We start from the raw sequence: 16,143 nt of genomic DNA, 5'->3' as shown, positions 1-16,143 counted from the left end.
AGCCTGGACCTCCTCACGTCCCCAGCTGCCTCCTGCCCACAGCATCTTGTGTGACCTGCTAAAGCAGAAATCGGATTATGTCCCCTGATGCCTAAAACCCCTTAATAGCTTAGAGCCTGCTTGTGGCTTCCCAGAGCTTAGGACTAAGGACCACACCCCGGACATGGCCTGGCTCCTTGCCAGGGACAGAAGCACCTTGCTAATAAGTCCACAGAGCTGGGCCAGAGCCCCCTGCCCCACGCCCCACACCCCACAGCTCAGGACTGTGGAGCAGAGCCCCAGGACAGTCCTGGTGAGCAGGCGTTGGTGAGACCTGGGAAGTGGGGGTCAGGTGCTCCCAGGCTCTGGGCTCCAGGAGGCATCTGGGAAGCCCTGACTGGAGGCCTCAGGTGGTAGTGGGACTGGCCATGCAGCGTCCAGAACTGGCTCTGCAGGGTGAGGGCAGGGTGTCTATCTGGCCTGGGGCCCGGCTGCCCCACCTCCCTCACCAGCCAATCAGGGCCCAGGGCCAGGGCGCTCCTGAACTGGCAACTCTTGAAGCACCTAGTGGCAAGGAGAAGGCACAGACTGTGACATAAAAATAGACTGTATTGTGGGGGGTTTGCGGGAGGGGTCAGTCTTCCTTCAGGCTCCCAAACACAGCGGCTGGAACGCTCTGCTGCTCCAGCCGAACCTCTGTGGGAAAGGAGGGAGAGGGGGGGTTACTCCCCTGGAGGGGTTCCGGCCCCGGGCCTGCCCACTACTTGGGTGGTCACTGACCGTTGGGCTCCAAGTCCATCTCGTCCTCGTCCTCATCTTCACCCAGCTGGATCTCCTCTGGATTGGCTTGCTGAGCCAGCTCTGCCAGCTCCTCTCGAGACGCGTCACTCCTGGGAGAGTGGCCATGCTGCTTCAGCAGGGGGCCTCACCAGCCTCCCCCGTGCCTTCCCTTGCCCAGCACAGCTGGCTCCCTGTCCTGCCCAGGTCCTCACCTCACAAAAAGAATCTTGCTCTGGGCCCGTGGGGGCTGGTCCCGCTCAGCCTCGGCCGCGAGCTGTTCTGCCCGCTGCTCCAGCAGCTTCATGTCATCCATGCCGCTCTGCCCAGGGGCCAGGTCAGACACTGGAGGGACAGGGGTTCAGACACTCAGTGGTTCTCCCTCAGGCATGTCACACACCCCAAGGTCCCCAAGGAGTTCCCAGTGGAGGCAAGGAAGGCCAGGTTGAGCTCTCAGTGCTCCCAGGCCCACGAGGTCAAGGTTGGACGGTGGTACTCTGAGAGCAGGGTGCAGACATGGCCATGGCAGGGGAGTGATGGAGCTGCTCACCTGTGCCTGTTGCACTGCCCGACACCTTGAGCATCTGCGAGGCCATGAAGTTGACCTGTGTGTTATATGTGGCCTGCACACTGCGACGGATCCGCAGCATCTCCCTGATGGTGTCCTCGTTGCCGTGCCGAACTTCAAAGTCCTTCCATGTTTGCCAGAATGCCCCAGTGGTCTGTGGCGGTGGGAGAGGAGGGATTGGGCGGGGGGACAGGAGTGCATGTGTGAGCCAGCTGCTGGGCTGCACCTCCTCGGTGCCTGTTCCTCCATCCCTGCTGGCCCCAGACCTACCCGGGGGTCACATATCTGGGAGCAGAAGCTGTAGATGGCCCTGGCGCGGTCAATCTCACCGAGTTTGCACTCCATGTCTGCAAACCGCAGGCACATCTCCCGCGCATGCTCATCCGACAGCACCTGGGCGCCGGGAAATCAAGAAGGCAGGCATGAGGCAGAGGGGGCTTGGAAGGATCCCAACACTGTCACCAACCCTGGGATTCCAGAATGAGGCGTGGGCTCCCAGCCCCCACGTGCAGGATCCTTCTGCCTACCAGGCGCCCCTCATCCACTCAGGGACCCCTGCTGGCGGGTACCTCAATGGCCTTCTGGTAGATGCCACGGGTATGGGTGACACCGTAGATCTCAGCAGCCCTCTTGATATAGATGTTGAACATGTCATACTGCTGGGCGGGTTCCACAGCCCTGGTGGCACGATCATACACAGCCATGGCATGCCGGGCCAGGCCCCACTCCTCTTCCAGCTGCGCATACAGTAGGTACAGGGCTGCATGATGGGAGGAGAGGGTCAGTAGCCCAGCCCGCCACACCTCCCCAGGCACCAGGGAGTCCACAGCTTCCTCACTTTTAGCGTATTTGGGTGGGCAGCCATCCAGCGCCTGCTCAAAGAGGTCCCGTGCCCGCTCCAGCTTGCGGCCTCCGTAGCGGGCGATGAATTTGGTCAGGTAGGTGCTCCAGATGTCAGACACATTGGGCCACTTGAACAGGGAGATGCCACGCTCGTAGGCCTGTTCCAGGGGAGCAAGTGTAGGAGTGTGCAGGGGGTTGACCACCCTGTCACCCTCAGGTGGTCCTGGGAGGAGGCTGCCAAGTCTCCCTCAGGCTCAGCAAACAGGCCCCTGCCGTCCACTTCACAGCCTGCCTACATACATGCGCTGCCCTGTCTCCCTCAACGCACTGCAGGGATCTAAGGATAAAGAAGTGACAGGTCTCAGGGCTGGGGACGTGGCTCAAGCGGTAGCTGGCTCAAGCGGTAGCGCACTCGCCTGGCAGGTGCGGGGTGCTGGGTTCGATCCTCAGCACCACATAAAAAATAAAATAAAGATGTTGTGTCCACTGGGGGGGGGGGGGGAAGCAGTGGCAGGTCTCAATATGGTGTCTGTCACCTCTTAGGTGACATTATAGGTGAGGTAGAGGTGGTTCCTGACCTCTGCAGACATTGGTGCCCAGGGTGCCCTCCCCATCTGTCTGCTTATGGGATTCCCAACCACTCTGGCGGTGGAGTGGGGCCTCTCACACATGGACACGTAAGAACCCCCCACCTATAACCTGTCCCCTGGGAAATGGAAGGACAGCCACATACTGCTAGCAACATCCTGCCCCATGTACTTGGAGGCAGGACTGCCTGTTAGATGCTGAACTGTGGCCTCCCACATGACCATGCTGACATTCTAACACCCAGAACCTCAGAACACAAGCCTGTTTGGAGATGAAGGCACTAAGTTCAAATGAGCAGTTAGAGTGGCCCTGATCTACTGTGGACTAGTGTTCTTGTAAAAGATGAGGCTGGGTGGAGTGGTGCACATCTGTACTGCCAGCTACTCAGGAGGCTGAGGCAGAAGGATCACAAGTTTGAGGCCAGTCTCAGCAACTTAGTAAGATCCGTCTCAAAAAAAAAAAAGTAAATTAAAAAAGGGCTCGGTGGGTAGCTCAGTAGTAAATTGTCCCTGGGCTCAATCCCCAGTACCAAAAACAGAAGTGAACAGTACACAAATGCACACAGAGGGCTGACACATGAGGCACAGGGAGAGAAGGCATCTCTAAGCTGAGATGAGAGGCCCCAGAGGCACCAACCCTGCCGCACCTCTAGTCTCCTACACCTTGAGAGTAAAGCTGCTGTTCTGAGTCCCCTACTCTGGGACACTTGGTCACCACAGTGACAGCTGAGCACACACACCGTGCCCCCCACACTAGGAGCAGCCAGTCTGGGACCTCCATGTCCGTGTGCCCTCACCTTGAAGCTCTCCTCAAAGTACTTGTGTTCCTCCAGGAACATGGCGTAGTTGATGACGATCTGGGGCGTGGCTATGCGCAGGTCCAGGATACGGTCGTACACAGCCTTAGTGGACTGTGGGGAGAGGCAGGGGTTGGGGCATGCTCCAGGCTGGGCAGTCCCCACCCCTCTCCCCACGGCAGCTGACCTGGAAGGTGCCCAGGCTCTCCTCCAGGTCGGCCAGCATCGACCACACCTTCAGGGACTTGTACACGCGGTTCTGCACAGGCTCTGAGCCATCAAAGTACTCAGCCCTGCGTGCGGGCAGCGCTGTCGCCTTCTGCAAGGGAGATGGCAGCAGTGGGAGGGGCACTCAGGGGTTGTCCTGCCCACTGCACCCACCGGTGACCTGCGCCTCTCCTCACCCGCAGCAGCCGCAGGGCTTCATCATAGTTCTCGTGCCGGAGCTCCAGTTCCCCGCACTGGCACCACACACTTGCCAGGTCATCCACCTGCTTGAAGTTCACCTTGGTGGCCTTCTCCAGGATGATGCGGGCCTGTCAGGGACAGGCAGAGGACAGGCTGGGACCCTTCAATCTCACCACCCCACCATGAGAGTGCACGTGCAAGTGCACCCACAGATGAGGCTGTGCTCACACCCGCTCACACATGCACACCAGTATGGCACTTACGTCGTCCAGCTGCCCGTTGTCCTCATAAAACTTGGCAAACGCGACCCACAGAGTGTGGGGCTTGCCTGTAGCCTTGAAGGGGTCCACCGTCTGCACGGCTTCCGTATAGGTGTTGATGATCTGGGGCAAGAGAGTCAACCAGGCTGCTGGGGCGGGCCCTATAGGTGAGGGTGGGGCGGGCTGGGGCCAGGGGGCCAGTACATACCTCCCGAGGGCGGCCCTGGTGCAGGGCCACACGCTTGTGCCACTCATGGACGTGGTGTGGGTTCTGGCGCAGCAGGACACTATTGAGGAGCAGGGGCCGCCGGCTGATGAGCTGCTCAAAGCGAGCCAGGCGCAGCTCCAGGTCCACGTCATCTGGGAACCACAGAGGTGGTCACAAGGGCCAGGGAGGTGGGGGTGTGGGCCTTGCTGCTTGGCCTCCTGGCCCCTTCCAGCCCCCAGCCAAGCAACCGCCTTGGCTCCAGCCCCAGCCCCTCGGGAAGCTTCTCCTTCTGCACCAGTCCTCCTGCTCCCCTGCTCTGCCAGGCTCTGACCTGAGCCTGGGCAGTGCGTCCAGCCCTTGTTGCTCCAGGACCCCCAACACCACTAACCACCCTCCCTCCCCCATCTCTCCCCACACGCCCCTGGCTGAGCCTCCTGAAGATGTCCCCATGTGAGACCCACTCACTGCCTGTCCTGGCCAATCAGAATCGCCCTCTCCCCCACCCTCCAGGTCCACCCAATCCTCAGTGCCTCCAGCGAAGGCTGCCGCAGGGCTCACCCTCCTCCTCCCGCCCCAGCTCTGAGGCAGTCTCCATCTTGGCGGCAATCATGCTTTCCTCAAACTGGGCATAGCTGTCAAACACTTGTGTGAAGTCCCGCACGGTCATCACAGTGCGGATGGCCTCCTCGTACACGTCCCGGGCCTGTGGGATGGGAGCAGTGAGGGGGAAGCGCTGGCAGGGGGAGGCACGTGAGCTCGCCATCCCGGGCACCGCTGGGATCCTGCAAGGCCTTTCCAGGTGCCCCAGCACCTGCAGGCTCTGAGGGGTGGCATGAAGCACTTCCCATCCTCCCTGCCCTGGGAGCTGCAGAGTCCTCAGTAAACTGGGTGACAGCCCTTGTACAAAGGGACCTCGAGGCTCAACTGAGACACCAGTGTAAAGCATTTTGTACCCAGTAAGGCCAACACCATGCCAGTCGCCATGGTCCTCCCCCAGGAACCACACCCTTACTTGTCACAGAGGGCTCCACCTTTGCTCTTGAGTACCCCTCACACCCACCTCACCCTTTCTCCACCTCGTGTTCTCCCAACCACCAGCCCCACCCCCTCATGGCTCCATCTCTCCACTCCCGGCCCTGCCTGGTCCTGCCCACTGCCCCTGCTGGGCTTGGCAGGACACTCTTGTGGAAGGAGCAGAAGAGTCACCCCTGCCTGCAAGGCCCTCACTCCCCTTTCCCACCCTGCACTGCTCCTGCTTCTGCTCCCCCACTCACTCACTCCAGCCCTGTTCCCACCTTCCCTCAGACCACAGGAGCCCCAGCCAGCCCTCTGGGGATTCCCAAAGCTCCACCCACTCCCCTGTCCCAAGTTTGACACTCCACTCCCGATGATGAGAGCACCATGACAAGGACAACCAGGCACACAAGACCCTGAGGGATGGACCCCCACATCAGGAACCTGCTTGGTGCTCTGCTGAACCTCAGAGATAACTCCTCACAGGCAAGGGAACCCAGGTAGGGGCAGCCAGGCTTGGCAAGACTAAGGGCACACAGCCAGGAGCCCGATCCTGAACCCAGATGTGCTGGCCCCAGGTGTGTTCAGCTGCAGGGCTGCCCTGCCTGGCCTTTCTATCAAGATGGCGCGTGTGTGTATACACATCACAAACAGTACGTCTGCATGTGTGTTCTGCCCATGCCCGACGTTCCTGAATGTCCCCCAAGTGTCAGAGGAAGACCTGCCCCACATGCAAGGCTAAGGGGCCCAAGCACCTTCTCAAAGTGGCCACTGCGGATGTAGTAGTCAGCCAGCGAACACCACAGCTTGCCCAGCTGGTCGGTGAAACGGGTGAGGCCACCGCGGATGATGGCGTCCACGTTGAGGGACTGCACCTTGTCCGGATTCTGGGAGATGAGGTCACACAGCTCGTGCCACAGCTGCAGGGAGCAGGGTGTGGGAGTCTTAGCCTTGGTCTTGGAGGGAGGAGCCCTCCTGCCTTGTCCCCATCTCCTCACAGGCCCACCTGGTAGTTGGACTTGCCGGCCTTGGACACAAAGCGCTCATCATTCACCACAGTGGCCAGGCGCTGTGCAGCCTCGTCCAGCCGGTCACTCGACTTGAGGTACTCGATGTATTCCTCAGCACTCTCTGGACTCAGCTGGGGACCCACCAACACCGCTGGAGTCAGAGGCGCCACAGGGCCACACCTCCCTCCTGATCCATTGCCTCTGGGCCTCCTATAACCCACCTACCCACCACTGTCCTCCTGGCCAAGAGCCTGCCCTTCTGACCCAGCCCCAGCCCCAAGGTGGTCCAGCCTGGGTCACTATTCCAGCCTCAATCCTGACTGGTCTGGTCTTAGCCCTTTTCTTCAGTCTTGATCCCATTGGTCCAACCCCAGTCCTGAATGCTGCAGTTTAGTCTCCCAGGGTCTGCTCTACACAAACCAGGACTGCTTCTGTCACAAGCCCCTATCCAAACAACATCATGCAAAGGGTTTGCCATGTAAAAAATGGTCCAAGTTTGAGCAAATGATGTCCCACCCCCACTTTGTCTGTACCTCTGCCCAACAGAAAGGCCTATTACACATCCCATAGCTGTTATCTCCCATTCTTGGCCCTCCCCATGGCATAGTTTTACTATGGCTCACACAGTCAACTCCTGTGTACCCGTCCACTCAGACTGCAAGTTTCATGCAGGTGACAACCATCTATCTTATTTACTCTGTCCCCTGCATCTTCCCTATGTATAATGTGGAGCAGATGCTAGCAAGTTACTTGGAAAATAAAGAATCAGAAATTCTAGGTGCCTCCAGGAGCCCTCTCCCCATATCCATATCCTGTCTGCTGGATGACATCTGCATGGGGCTAGTGTCCCAGTGAACCACCATTTGTGAACTCCAACCTGGGGAACCAGCCCCCTGGGCTCACCTTGAGGAAACGCCGATATCCTCGCACAGCTGTCTCAGGCAGGGGGTGGGAGCGCAGGAAGCGCAGGTACAGGGGCCAAATACGAGAGTGCTGGGTGATGGGTAGTGCCCGGAGGGCACGGTCGAAGGTGCGGCGGGTGTGTGTGACTCGTCCCTGGTCCATCAGGAACTGACAATAATCTAGCCATAGACGGGGCATCTGGAATTGTGGGAAAAGATGGTCAGGTCAGAGCTGTGGGCTCCATGGCCTGGCCACAGATGCCAGAGGTCTTATGGCCCAATCACATCTGGAACATAAATATGGCAGAGCTCAGAAATCCCAATCCCAGGACTGACTCTGCACCAACATCTCATGCAGAGGCAACAGGACTTTAATCCTCCACCCCTTCCATGCTGAGCTCATCCCTCCTGCTTTGCCCACCTCTGTGGAGTCTGAGCTCCACTTTTCCCAATTCCCCACCTTGTGCATGAACACAAAGGCCCTCTCATGGCAGTTGTTGACATCTTCATAGGCAGGGTCAGTCACGCAGCGATGCTTTACCTGTGCCCGACGTGCCTTTAGGTAGCGGTACCAGAGTTTGTAGCTGGGGAATAGGAAGGGACAGACAATTCATTAGTGAACCCACAGAACCCTTCCTCCTATCCCAGGAGGTAACTTTGGGGAGAAAGGCACTAAGGAAGGGTGACAAATCTCAGGAAGAGAGGGAAGGACTGGGACATTAGGGAAGTGCGGTGGCTTATCAGAGGATGCACATCCAGTGATGGAAACACATAGCAATCACCTGGGATCTATTTGCCAGTTCCATTATGACTGGACAAGTGGGATGGGACCTGGTTGGCAGGTCAGTTAGAGGTATGCCTACCTGCAGGGCAGCAGCTTGAGTGCCCGCTCATACAGCTGATTGAGCCTGGGCTTGGGAGCTCCCTGTTTGAATTCAATGTAGCGTAGCCAGCATTTGACTGAAAACTGGTTCCGCATGATTTCCTCCTCATAGGGAAGGTCCTCTTCTTCCTGCAAAGGCCAGAGAAAGAAAAGAGAGAGCTACCCTCAGAGTCTGAGGGCAGCAGCAGCCCACCACTGGGGTTTATGCCCAACCTCCAGATTTAAACTCAGATCACAGATCTCACTGTCCACCATCAAATCCAAATCACCAGATGCCCAGACACCAGGATGCTGGTTCAGACCTTTGCCCATGATCTGGCCCAGTTAGTCTGACTTCTCAGTAGTAGAGATCTAAACCAGATAATGAGGCCATAAAGCTTTAGCCCTCTCAAATCACACCACCTACTTGCTGGTCCACATCACCAGGCTCCTTATATACCAGGGCCCTGGTCCAGATGCCAGGTCTCTGCCTTACCTCCTCACAACACCTCTTGCCACACACCAAATCTTTGGACCCTCCAGCTCCCACTGCCACAACCATTCCAAGCCAGGTGAGTAGATCTTTATCTCAGTCACTAGGGTTCTCGGTACCAGACACCAAACTGCTGAACTCCTAAGATCCCACCAGCCAATAATATAGCTCAACTCTGCCCCAAGGCTTGGAGATTAGGCCTTTGCTCCAGAAAGAGATGTATGGACCAGACGTGAAGCCCTTAACTCTGGATGCCAAGATCTGATGAAAATGGTAGACTTGACTCCAGACATCAAATCTTTGGCTATTTAGGATCTCGCGGGTCGTTGCCTCACAGGCTCCACATCACCAATTCCTTTCTTCAAACTCCAGGGTTCTTGCAGCTCCCCCACACCAGGCCTTTACCCCAGAAACCATAACACTTGGAACCAGACATAGGATGTTTTGCCGAACGCAAGCCTTTACCCACAAACCAGACCTGACCTGGTTCCTTTGCCTTCAAACACCAGTTCTTTCAGGGTCAAGATCCAGTTATGCAACTTCCCTTCTCCCCAGTTCCCGGCGTGCCCCCCATTTCCGCCCCCAGCCCGAAACTCCTGCCCCTTTGCCTCGGCAGCAGCTCCTTCTTTAGGCCACCGGGAATCCGGTTCTGACACTAGATCTTTACTTGTGGCCAGCTCGGTTGGGACTTCACCATCCGGCCCCGTCAGGGATTCCCCTCATCCCGTCCTTGGAAAGGCACAGTGTTGTCCTAAATCCCTCGGGCGTCCCGGTCCCGATCCCCCGCGGCATCTAGGCCCCGATGCGCTCCCGCGGGCCACCCGCAGTCCCGCCACGAACTCACAAAGACAAGGTCCGGCCGCTCGGGCCGCGAGACGCGCGCCATCACCACCATCTTCCCGGCTCTCCAGGTACAGGCGAGGTCGCGCACTTAAAGACGTCTCCCACTGAAGGCCCGCCCCTCCGAGCCAGACTCGTTTCCGATTGGCTGTACCCTTCTCGACCGTCAGGCTGGAGTTGTTGACTTCCGTGTGGACTGAGCCAACGACCGGAAGCGGGGATGAGGCGCTCGAACATTACGTCATCTTGGGGTTGATGGGCCAATCAGCTTCAGCAGCGGGACTCAGGAAACACCAATGAGCGGCTGTCTAGCTGCTGCGGGGTCAGCTTTGGGCGGAAGTGGGTTTATAGACCCAGATGAGCGAGATGGGGGTGAAGCTGGAGGTGTTTCGGGTCAGTGACTCGGGAGTAGGTTAGGTAACTGGTTGGGAGATTTCCTTGGTTTTGGGGCGAAGCTGTACAGAGTAGGGACTCCAAAGAGGGAGCCGCTCCTGGGAGAACGCACTGGAGACTTGAGAGAGACTTTGACGGTTGGGAACTCTGGAGGGGCGTTACATTGTGGGGGTCGGAGTGGAGCGTCTGGATTTGGGGAATCTAAGAGTAGGGCCTCTCGGGGGTGGGCAGGCGGCTCAGTGAAGGAAAGCTCCAGATACTGGTGGATGGGCGGGCGCCTCCGACAGGGAGACTCCTAGACTTAGGGAAGCTAAGAACTTTGAAAGTTGAGAACTTCTGGCTTTGAGGTGTTCCCTGCATCTGATTAGGGGAGTAATGAGGTCTCAAGAAGGTGTCTTTGTAGTAAATGCTCTTGTGCTGCTGCTGGGATCTGTGTGTTCTTTGAGACAAAGACTTGGAGGGGACTCACAGGAATAAAGCCTCCTGGATTATGGGGACCAGGCTTTCTGTACCCTTAGTGGGAGTTCTGGGGTTCATAGGGGAGAGCATGAGGAGGTAGTCCTGGATTCTGCCGGAGAGTGTGTCTGTCCTCCAGGCACTGCAGTCTTCCTGGGGTGATGGTCCCAGGCCCTGTTCATGTACCCACTGCCTTTGCAGATGACACTCTACCTCACTTTCCCTGTGGCTATGTTCTGGATTTCCAATCAGGCTGAGTGGTTTGAGGACTATGTCATACAGCGCAAGGTGGGCATAGAGAGATTATTCGCCTGTTCATTCAAGCGGTTGGTGAAGTGGGTGGGGCACCAGCGTACTGGGGACCAGACCTAGGTGTGGGGTTCTTGAGTCTCCTGGCTTGTGCCTTCAGTTGTGACTTTGTCCCCACAGAGGGAGCTGTGGCCACCTGAGAAGGAGAGCCAGGTAAGTAACCTCCTTTTCATCCCATCAGAGGGAGAGAGGAGTCTGGGTCCCCATAGCCATGATGCATTTTGAATGGAAGTTTTCCCCTTAACCATGGGTAGGTAACTGAGAGAAGAAGGGCATATGATTTCTTTTTTTGGCTTCTTGAGGGATGAAGCTGGTCTCACTTAGATTCCCTATAATTGGCCTGGGGCATCCAGTTTAGATACTGAAATCTGAAGCCAGGGACAGGGTGGTGGGAGAGGGTCCAGCACCTGAGTATGTACCCCCTCCTTCCTTCCCATCCCATCCCTTTCCCACTTCCAGCGTCAAGAGCTAGAAGAATTCAAAGAGAGGATACGCAAGCAGCGGGAGGAGAAACTCCTTCGCGCTGCCCAGCAGAGCTCCTGAGGCCTCCAAATGCTTGAGTCCCAACCCCTTCACCCATGAAATAACACATACTCAGTTCCTTGTTGCTTGTGCTAGTGTTTTATTGTTTGCTTTCAGGGGCCCAGTGGGGCCCAGGACAGTTTGGGCCCTCAGGGTGCTTGTGTCTGGGGCTGGGGGCTGCTGTTCCTGCGGAAACCGAGAGCACTGGGGTCCTGAGGGGTGAGCAGGGGTTGAGGGCTGAGGGTCCCAGCTCGTTTCTGCGCTCCGTCCTGTGGATGAGAAGGTATCAGCCAGAGGGAGGACCAAGGGCAGCACAGGTCAGAGATGACACAAACATTGGAGAGAAGGTACTGATGGGAATCCGTGCCCTTCCTCCTCCTGTGTGACTGCCCCCTCTGTCCCCATAGAGAAATCTGTTTAGCTTCATTATCTGCCATTTAGGGTGGTGTTTGGGTGTGAGGTGGCAGGTCTTAGGGCTCTTACTGGGGTCTTGATCAGAACTCAGCTGTGCATAGGTACGTGGGAATGTGTGGATGTGCTCCTTATGTGAGTGAGCTCCCGTGTCCTCCTCCCTGAGATGTCGCCCCAGGAAGGTGGCCTGTTCTCTCCCTCTTTCTTTCTTAAAACCCTCAGACAGGGTAGGGGCAAGAGCCATGAGTTTCAGCCACAGCTCTGACACTAAATGGCCCTTGTGTGACCTTGAGCCCTTCTCAGGTCTGCTGTATCTGGGGCTTGCTTGGTCTTCTTAACTGAATTCTCAGCAGAAGATGGACAGAGATGAGAGAGGGGTCCCATTCACTCCTGGCCAGGGATGAGCAAGGTTAGAGAGTACAGCCTGGTAGGTGTCATCAGCATTGATGGAACATCACCTACCTTAGGGCCAATGGGCTGAAAGCCAGGCAGGGTGCTGACTGTCACACGCTGGTCATCCATTCGGCGGCCCTGGGTGCTGGCCAGCATGTCCATGAGACTGTCGATCTCGGGTGTGGAGCCGTCTTCTGCATGGAGCAGAAACACATGGCCATGAACATATAGACGGATTCCAGAGGAGCCTGGCGTGGTCATCTCCCTGCCGCCCCCACCCGAACCCCACAGGCTGCCCCTGCACACTGTACTTCCCCCATTCCCACCACCAGGTAGCATCCCCAGGCCCTGGCTCACGGCTCTCAGAAGTCTGGCCCGGACCGGCCTGCAGCGAACAGCGCTGCTCCTCCATCCGACCACCCTGAACGTGGCTCAGCAGGTTGAAGAAACCCTCCTGGTCTGGTGAGCCCGCCTGGGGACGGACACACTTGGTTTGACGGGGGATTCCTCCCCTTCTCTCCCAGTGAGCTGGCTCCCAACCCGTCCCTGAGCCTGCCCTCTTGGCTCTGCCAGCTCTTACCATGGTCCTTGTCGATCTGCTGCTCTGCAGAGCTACTCTGAATGAGACATGAGTTTCCTTGATGCTGGTCCCTGCCCCAGGGGCCCCAGCCAGCAGCATCACTTCACGTGGTGCCACCTCTAGGGACAGGCCTGCCTGTGACAGCGTCCTGCCTGCCGTCCTAGATTGGGTCCTGACTGGGATGGGCTGGGGTCTGGGACACAAAGGAAGAAAATGGGGCTCTGGAGCCACCCCTAAGTCCCAGCACCTGCCACCTTCTAGGGGTCAGTACCAGGATCCTTGCCCTCTGCCTTGGGGCTAGGGACCAGTTCATAAACCTGCCCATCAGCACCTCCATGTGGTGACAAATGGGTCAGGGGACCCCGGAGACTCACTTGCTAATTAGGTGCCCTACAAATTAACTAGTCCTGTCAGTTTCAGGCTCTGAGAGTTGGAGGAGCTGAGGTGGGGGTGGGGCGCTCTTACCTGGCTCGAGGGGTCTGAGCCCCCCTCCTCTCCTTTCTCTCCCTGCTCCATTGTTGTTCTTCCACTGGACTCCACTTTCTGCTCTTCTCTGTTCCAGCCCTGTGCCAGGAAGGCCTTTTAAACAACCAGGATGTGGGGGGAGTGGATACCCTCTCTAGTCCCAAATCCCCAGCTCATGCCCCATCTGCTCCCACCCAAGCTTAAGCCCCATAAAGATGATCCAGATAATTGTTTGCCCAGAATATTGCTGGGCCTGGCACAGGGTGGGAGGGAGGGTAGCCTGGGTGTGAACCTCACCAGACCCAGCGGCACTTACTAACTAGGCCCCAAGAGCTGACAGGTGGAGCGTGGAAGAAGCCTAGAGCAGTTTTGGAGAAGACAGGCCAACAGGGGAGTGTAAGGCTGCAGCCCACCTGTGGGATCCAGTGGAGTCTATGTCCACCCTGGCCAGCCCACTAGCTCCCTCACGGTACTTGTGGCCTCATCCTGCTGGAAAGGCAGTTGCCATTGGCAGGGGAAGCAGAAGAGGAAGCTGGAGCCCAGGAGCCCTTCCCCACCTCCCTGCAACCTCCTCAGGCAACACCACCCAGCCTAACTCGAGCTCTGCCACTTGGACAGCATTTCCAAAGGACACCCTGGCCACCCTGCCCTCTGCTCATTGTCCTTGAGACCTGGTTGCCTCCCCACTGGATCCCAAGACAAAATCTATGTTCCCCTGTCCACCTGCCACCCTGATGCAAGTTGAACTGCCTCTGATCCATCACCCCAGACCCATGTGGGAACAGGAGATGAAGTCCCTGCCCCCATGCCTTAACAACTTTATTTCAGTGACCTAGGAGCCTTGTCCCCCGAACAAGATGTCTTTCTGGAAACCAGTTACAGTTTCTTCTCAGAATAAACTGTCTCCACTATCCTACCCCTGCCTGGGACACCCTAATCCAGGGCTCAAGTCCTCAGTGATGATGGGATGTTCAGCAGTGAGTGCACACGTTTTCCAAGGGCAGACTGGGTGGTTTAAAGCAACACTATTGTCTAAAGGCTCTGGAGGATGGAGGTCTGAAATCAGTGTTAGCAGGGCCGTGCTTCCTCTGCAACCCGGTTTCAGGGTCTGTCTTAGCTGTACTTCTGCTAGCTGCCGGCTACCTTTGCTGTGCCTTGGCTTGTAAGTACTGCACTCCAGCCGGCCTGTATGGGCACAGGGTGTTCTCTGTGTGTCTTCATAGGACAGTCTTATGTGGACACCAGTCATTTTGGAATAGGGGCTCACCTCCTCTGTGTGACCTCATATTAACTAACTAATCTGTGATGATATTACTTCCAAATAAGGTCACATTCTGAGGCACTGGGGATTAGAACTTCAACATCTTTGGTGGTGGGGGGGCGGTGCCGATGGTAGGGACACAGTTCAACCCATAACACTGGAGGACCCTGGTTACCCTGTCAAGTACAGTGGGAGATGAGGTGCTTCTGGCTCCTCCTTTTGTACCTGCTGCCTATTCTGTCTCCAAGGTCTGGAGGAGGTATCTCATCTTCTCTGCTCTTAACCCTCCCTTGGCCTCCATTATTCTCAAAAGCAAACCCAAATACCTTGGAGGTAAGGGAATGGTCAAAATGGATTGGGATGGAGGAACAGCCCTGAAGGTGCTGAAAGCCACTGACCCAGGCAGCTCCTTGGTTTTGCAAGTTTGAGCCCAACCTGAGCAACTTAGCAGGACACCATCTTAAAATAAAAAGGACTGGGTACATAGCTCAGTGTCAGAATGCCCCTGAGTAGTTCAACCCCCAGACACGGGGGTGGGGGGGCACTGATGTACACTTCAGGTGGAGGGAACGTGTGGCTTATGGACTACTTATTGAGATCAAACTTTAGAAGAAGACAGAGGGAAGACTGGGGGTAAAGCTCAGTGGTAGAGCATTAGCCTGCTCATGGTTCGATCCCCAGCACTACAGGGGGGTAAAAAGGAAGAGAAGAGCCTAAACTCCCACCTAGGCTGGCAACCACCCTGGCTTGCCTGTGAGTGTAGCATTTTTATCACTGCAAGTCCTGTGCCCCGGAAAACCTCTCAATCTGGGCAAACCAGAATGGGTTATTCTGACATTGTCCTAAAGAAAACAGGCTCCTGTCACATTCCAGACTGTCACCTCCAGCTGCACATGTCAACCCCCTCCCCTTTTCTCCACAGGAATGGCTGTTCCTAGATGTCATTCAGAGGTTAGTCCCTCAGAGAGGCCCCCTGGCACCTCCCCCAGCTCATGTACTTGCTATAACTAGTCTATTCCTTCAGGGAAGGATTGCTTCTTTCACTCCTTTAGCTTAACTTAGGAGAGAAAACACACGACCTATGACCTTCTGAGTTTGGCTTATTTCGCTTAACATAATGGTCTCAAGTTTCATCTGTTTTCCTGCAAATGCCATCATTTAATTTTTTTAATGGCAGAATAAAATTCCATTGTGTGTATATGTATATATATATCTCCCTTTTTCCTTATCCATTCATCAATCAGTGGACCCTTAGGCTGGCTCCATGGTTTTGCTACTGTGAATTGTGCTGCTATCTACATATATCACTATAGTATACTGATTTTTTTGACAATCACTGAGCCACACCCCCAGCCCTTTTTATATTTTATTTTGAGACAGGATCTCTTCACCAAGTTGCTCAGGAACTTGCTAAGTTGCTGAGGCTGGCTTTGAACTCACGATCTTCCTGCCTCAGCTGGGATTACTGGTGGGCACTCCTGTGCCCAGCCCTGACTTAAATTCTTTAATATAAATACTGAGGAGTGGTATAGCTGGGTCATATGGTGGTTCCATGCTTAATCTTTTGAGGAACCTCCATAGTGATTTCCATACTGTTCATGCTAATTTACAATCCCACCAACTATTTAAAAATGCTCCTTTTTCTCCACATCCTCTCCAGCATTTATTAGTTTGTATTCTTTTTTTAATTGGTTGCTCAAAACATTACAATGATCTTGACATATCATGTATCATACATTTGATTCAAATGGGGTATGAATTCTTATTTTTCCCAAGTGTAGTTTGTATTTTTTTTTTAAGAAAGA

The 16,143-nt window shown here is 55.9% G+C and overlaps 3 protein-coding genes across 4 annotated transcripts; 1 reads left to right on the top strand and 2 right to left on the bottom strand.

Moving 5' to 3' along the window:
- Positions 1 to 581: 581 nt before the first annotated feature.
- On the bottom strand, positions 582 to 9,624 carry Xab2 (XPA binding protein 2). The gene is made up of 19 exons (XM_026414954.2): positions 9,553 to 9,624; positions 8,217 to 8,365; positions 7,814 to 7,937; positions 7,355 to 7,552; positions 6,448 to 6,582; positions 6,197 to 6,361; positions 4,986 to 5,130; positions 4,428 to 4,579; positions 4,223 to 4,342; positions 3,956 to 4,087; positions 3,739 to 3,870; positions 3,552 to 3,665; positions 2,163 to 2,325; positions 1,894 to 2,084; positions 1,595 to 1,717; positions 1,307 to 1,478; positions 972 to 1,101; positions 760 to 869; positions 582 to 675 (listed from the first exon to the last, which is right to left on the bottom strand). Exons 1-19 carry the CDS (start codon positions 9,601 to 9,603, stop codon positions 614 to 616), a joined length of 2,568 nt encoding a protein of 855 aa, XP_026270739.1. The 5' UTR covers positions 9,604 to 9,624; the 3' UTR covers positions 582 to 613.
- Positions 9,625 to 9,832: 208 nt separating this feature from the next.
- On the top strand, positions 9,833 to 11,310 carry Pet100 (PET100 cytochrome c oxidase chaperone). Its single transcript, XM_026414971.2, has 4 exons — positions 9,833 to 9,941; positions 10,599 to 10,685; positions 10,827 to 10,859; positions 11,166 to 11,310. The coding sequence occupies exons 1-4, from the start codon at positions 9,906 to 9,908 to the stop codon at positions 11,247 to 11,249; spliced, it is 240 nt and encodes a 79-aa protein (XP_026270756.1). The 5' UTR covers positions 9,833 to 9,905; the 3' UTR covers positions 11,250 to 11,310.
- A 67-nt stretch (positions 11,311 to 11,377) lies between these two features.
- Positions 11,378 to 13,128, bottom strand: Pcp2 (Purkinje cell protein 2). 2 transcript variants are annotated; one of them, XM_026414970.1, is made up of 4 exons: positions 13,078 to 13,128; positions 12,390 to 12,504; positions 12,102 to 12,226; positions 11,378 to 11,497 (listed from the first exon to the last, which is right to left on the bottom strand). In XM_026414970.1, exons 1-4 carry the CDS (start codon positions 13,126 to 13,128, stop codon positions 11,378 to 11,380), a joined length of 411 nt encoding a protein of 136 aa, XP_026270755.1. The 2 variants fall into 2 exon arrangements, with proteins under 2 accessions (XP_026270755.1, XP_077651957.1); XM_077795831.1 differs by lacking the exon at positions 13,078 to 13,128 and having other exon boundaries at positions 12,102 to 12,214; positions 12,375 to 12,498.
- Between the last annotated feature and the right edge of the window lie 3,015 nt (positions 13,129 to 16,143).

Source organism: Urocitellus parryii, chromosome 3 (genome assembly GCF_045843805.1).
Source record: "Urocitellus parryii isolate mUroPar1 chromosome 3, mUroPar1.hap1, whole genome shotgun sequence".
Taxonomy (NCBI): Eukaryota; Metazoa; Chordata; class Mammalia; order Rodentia; family Sciuridae; genus Urocitellus; species Urocitellus parryii.
Note: the sequence above shows the minus strand (reverse complement) of the source record. Positions and strands in the feature narration are given on the sequence as shown.

Bases quoted from the DNA above. Each gene is read 5' to 3' on its own strand.
- Pet100 (XM_026414971.2), top strand. From the start codon at position 9,906: ATGAGCGAGATGGGGGTGAAGCTGGAGGTGTTTCGG. The intron at 9,942-10,598 runs GTCAGTGACTCG...CTGCCTTTGCAG, and splicing joins TGAAGCTGGAGGTGTTTCGG to ATGACACTCTACCTCACTTT. The intron at 10,686-10,826 runs GTGGGCATAGAG...TTGTCCCCACAG, and splicing joins ACTATGTCATACAGCGCAAG to AGGGAGCTGTGGCCACCTGA.
- Xab2 (XM_026414954.2), bottom strand. From the start codon at position 9,603: ATGGTGGTGATGGCGCGCGTCTCGCGGCCCGAGCGGCCGGACCTTGTC. The intron at 8,366-9,552 runs GTGAGTTCGTGG...TGGCCTTTGCAG, and splicing joins AGCGGCCGGACCTTGTCTTT to GAAGAAGAGGACCTTCCCTA. The intron at 3,666-3,738 runs GTCAGCTGCCGT...CTCTCCCCACAG, and splicing joins AGAGCCTGGGCACCTTCCAG to TCCACTAAGGCTGTGTACGA.
- Pcp2 (XM_026414970.1), bottom strand. From the start codon at position 13,128: ATGGAGCAGGGAGAGAAAGGAGAGGAGGGGGGCTCAGACCCCTCGAGC. The intron at 12,505-13,077 runs GTAAGAGCGCCC...GTCCGTCCCCAG, and splicing joins GCTCAGACCCCTCGAGCCAG to GCGGGCTCACCAGACCAGGA. The intron at 11,498-12,101 runs GTAGGTGATGTT...TCTCATCCACAG, and splicing joins TTCAGCCCATTGGCCCTAAG to GACGGAGCGCAGAAACGAGC.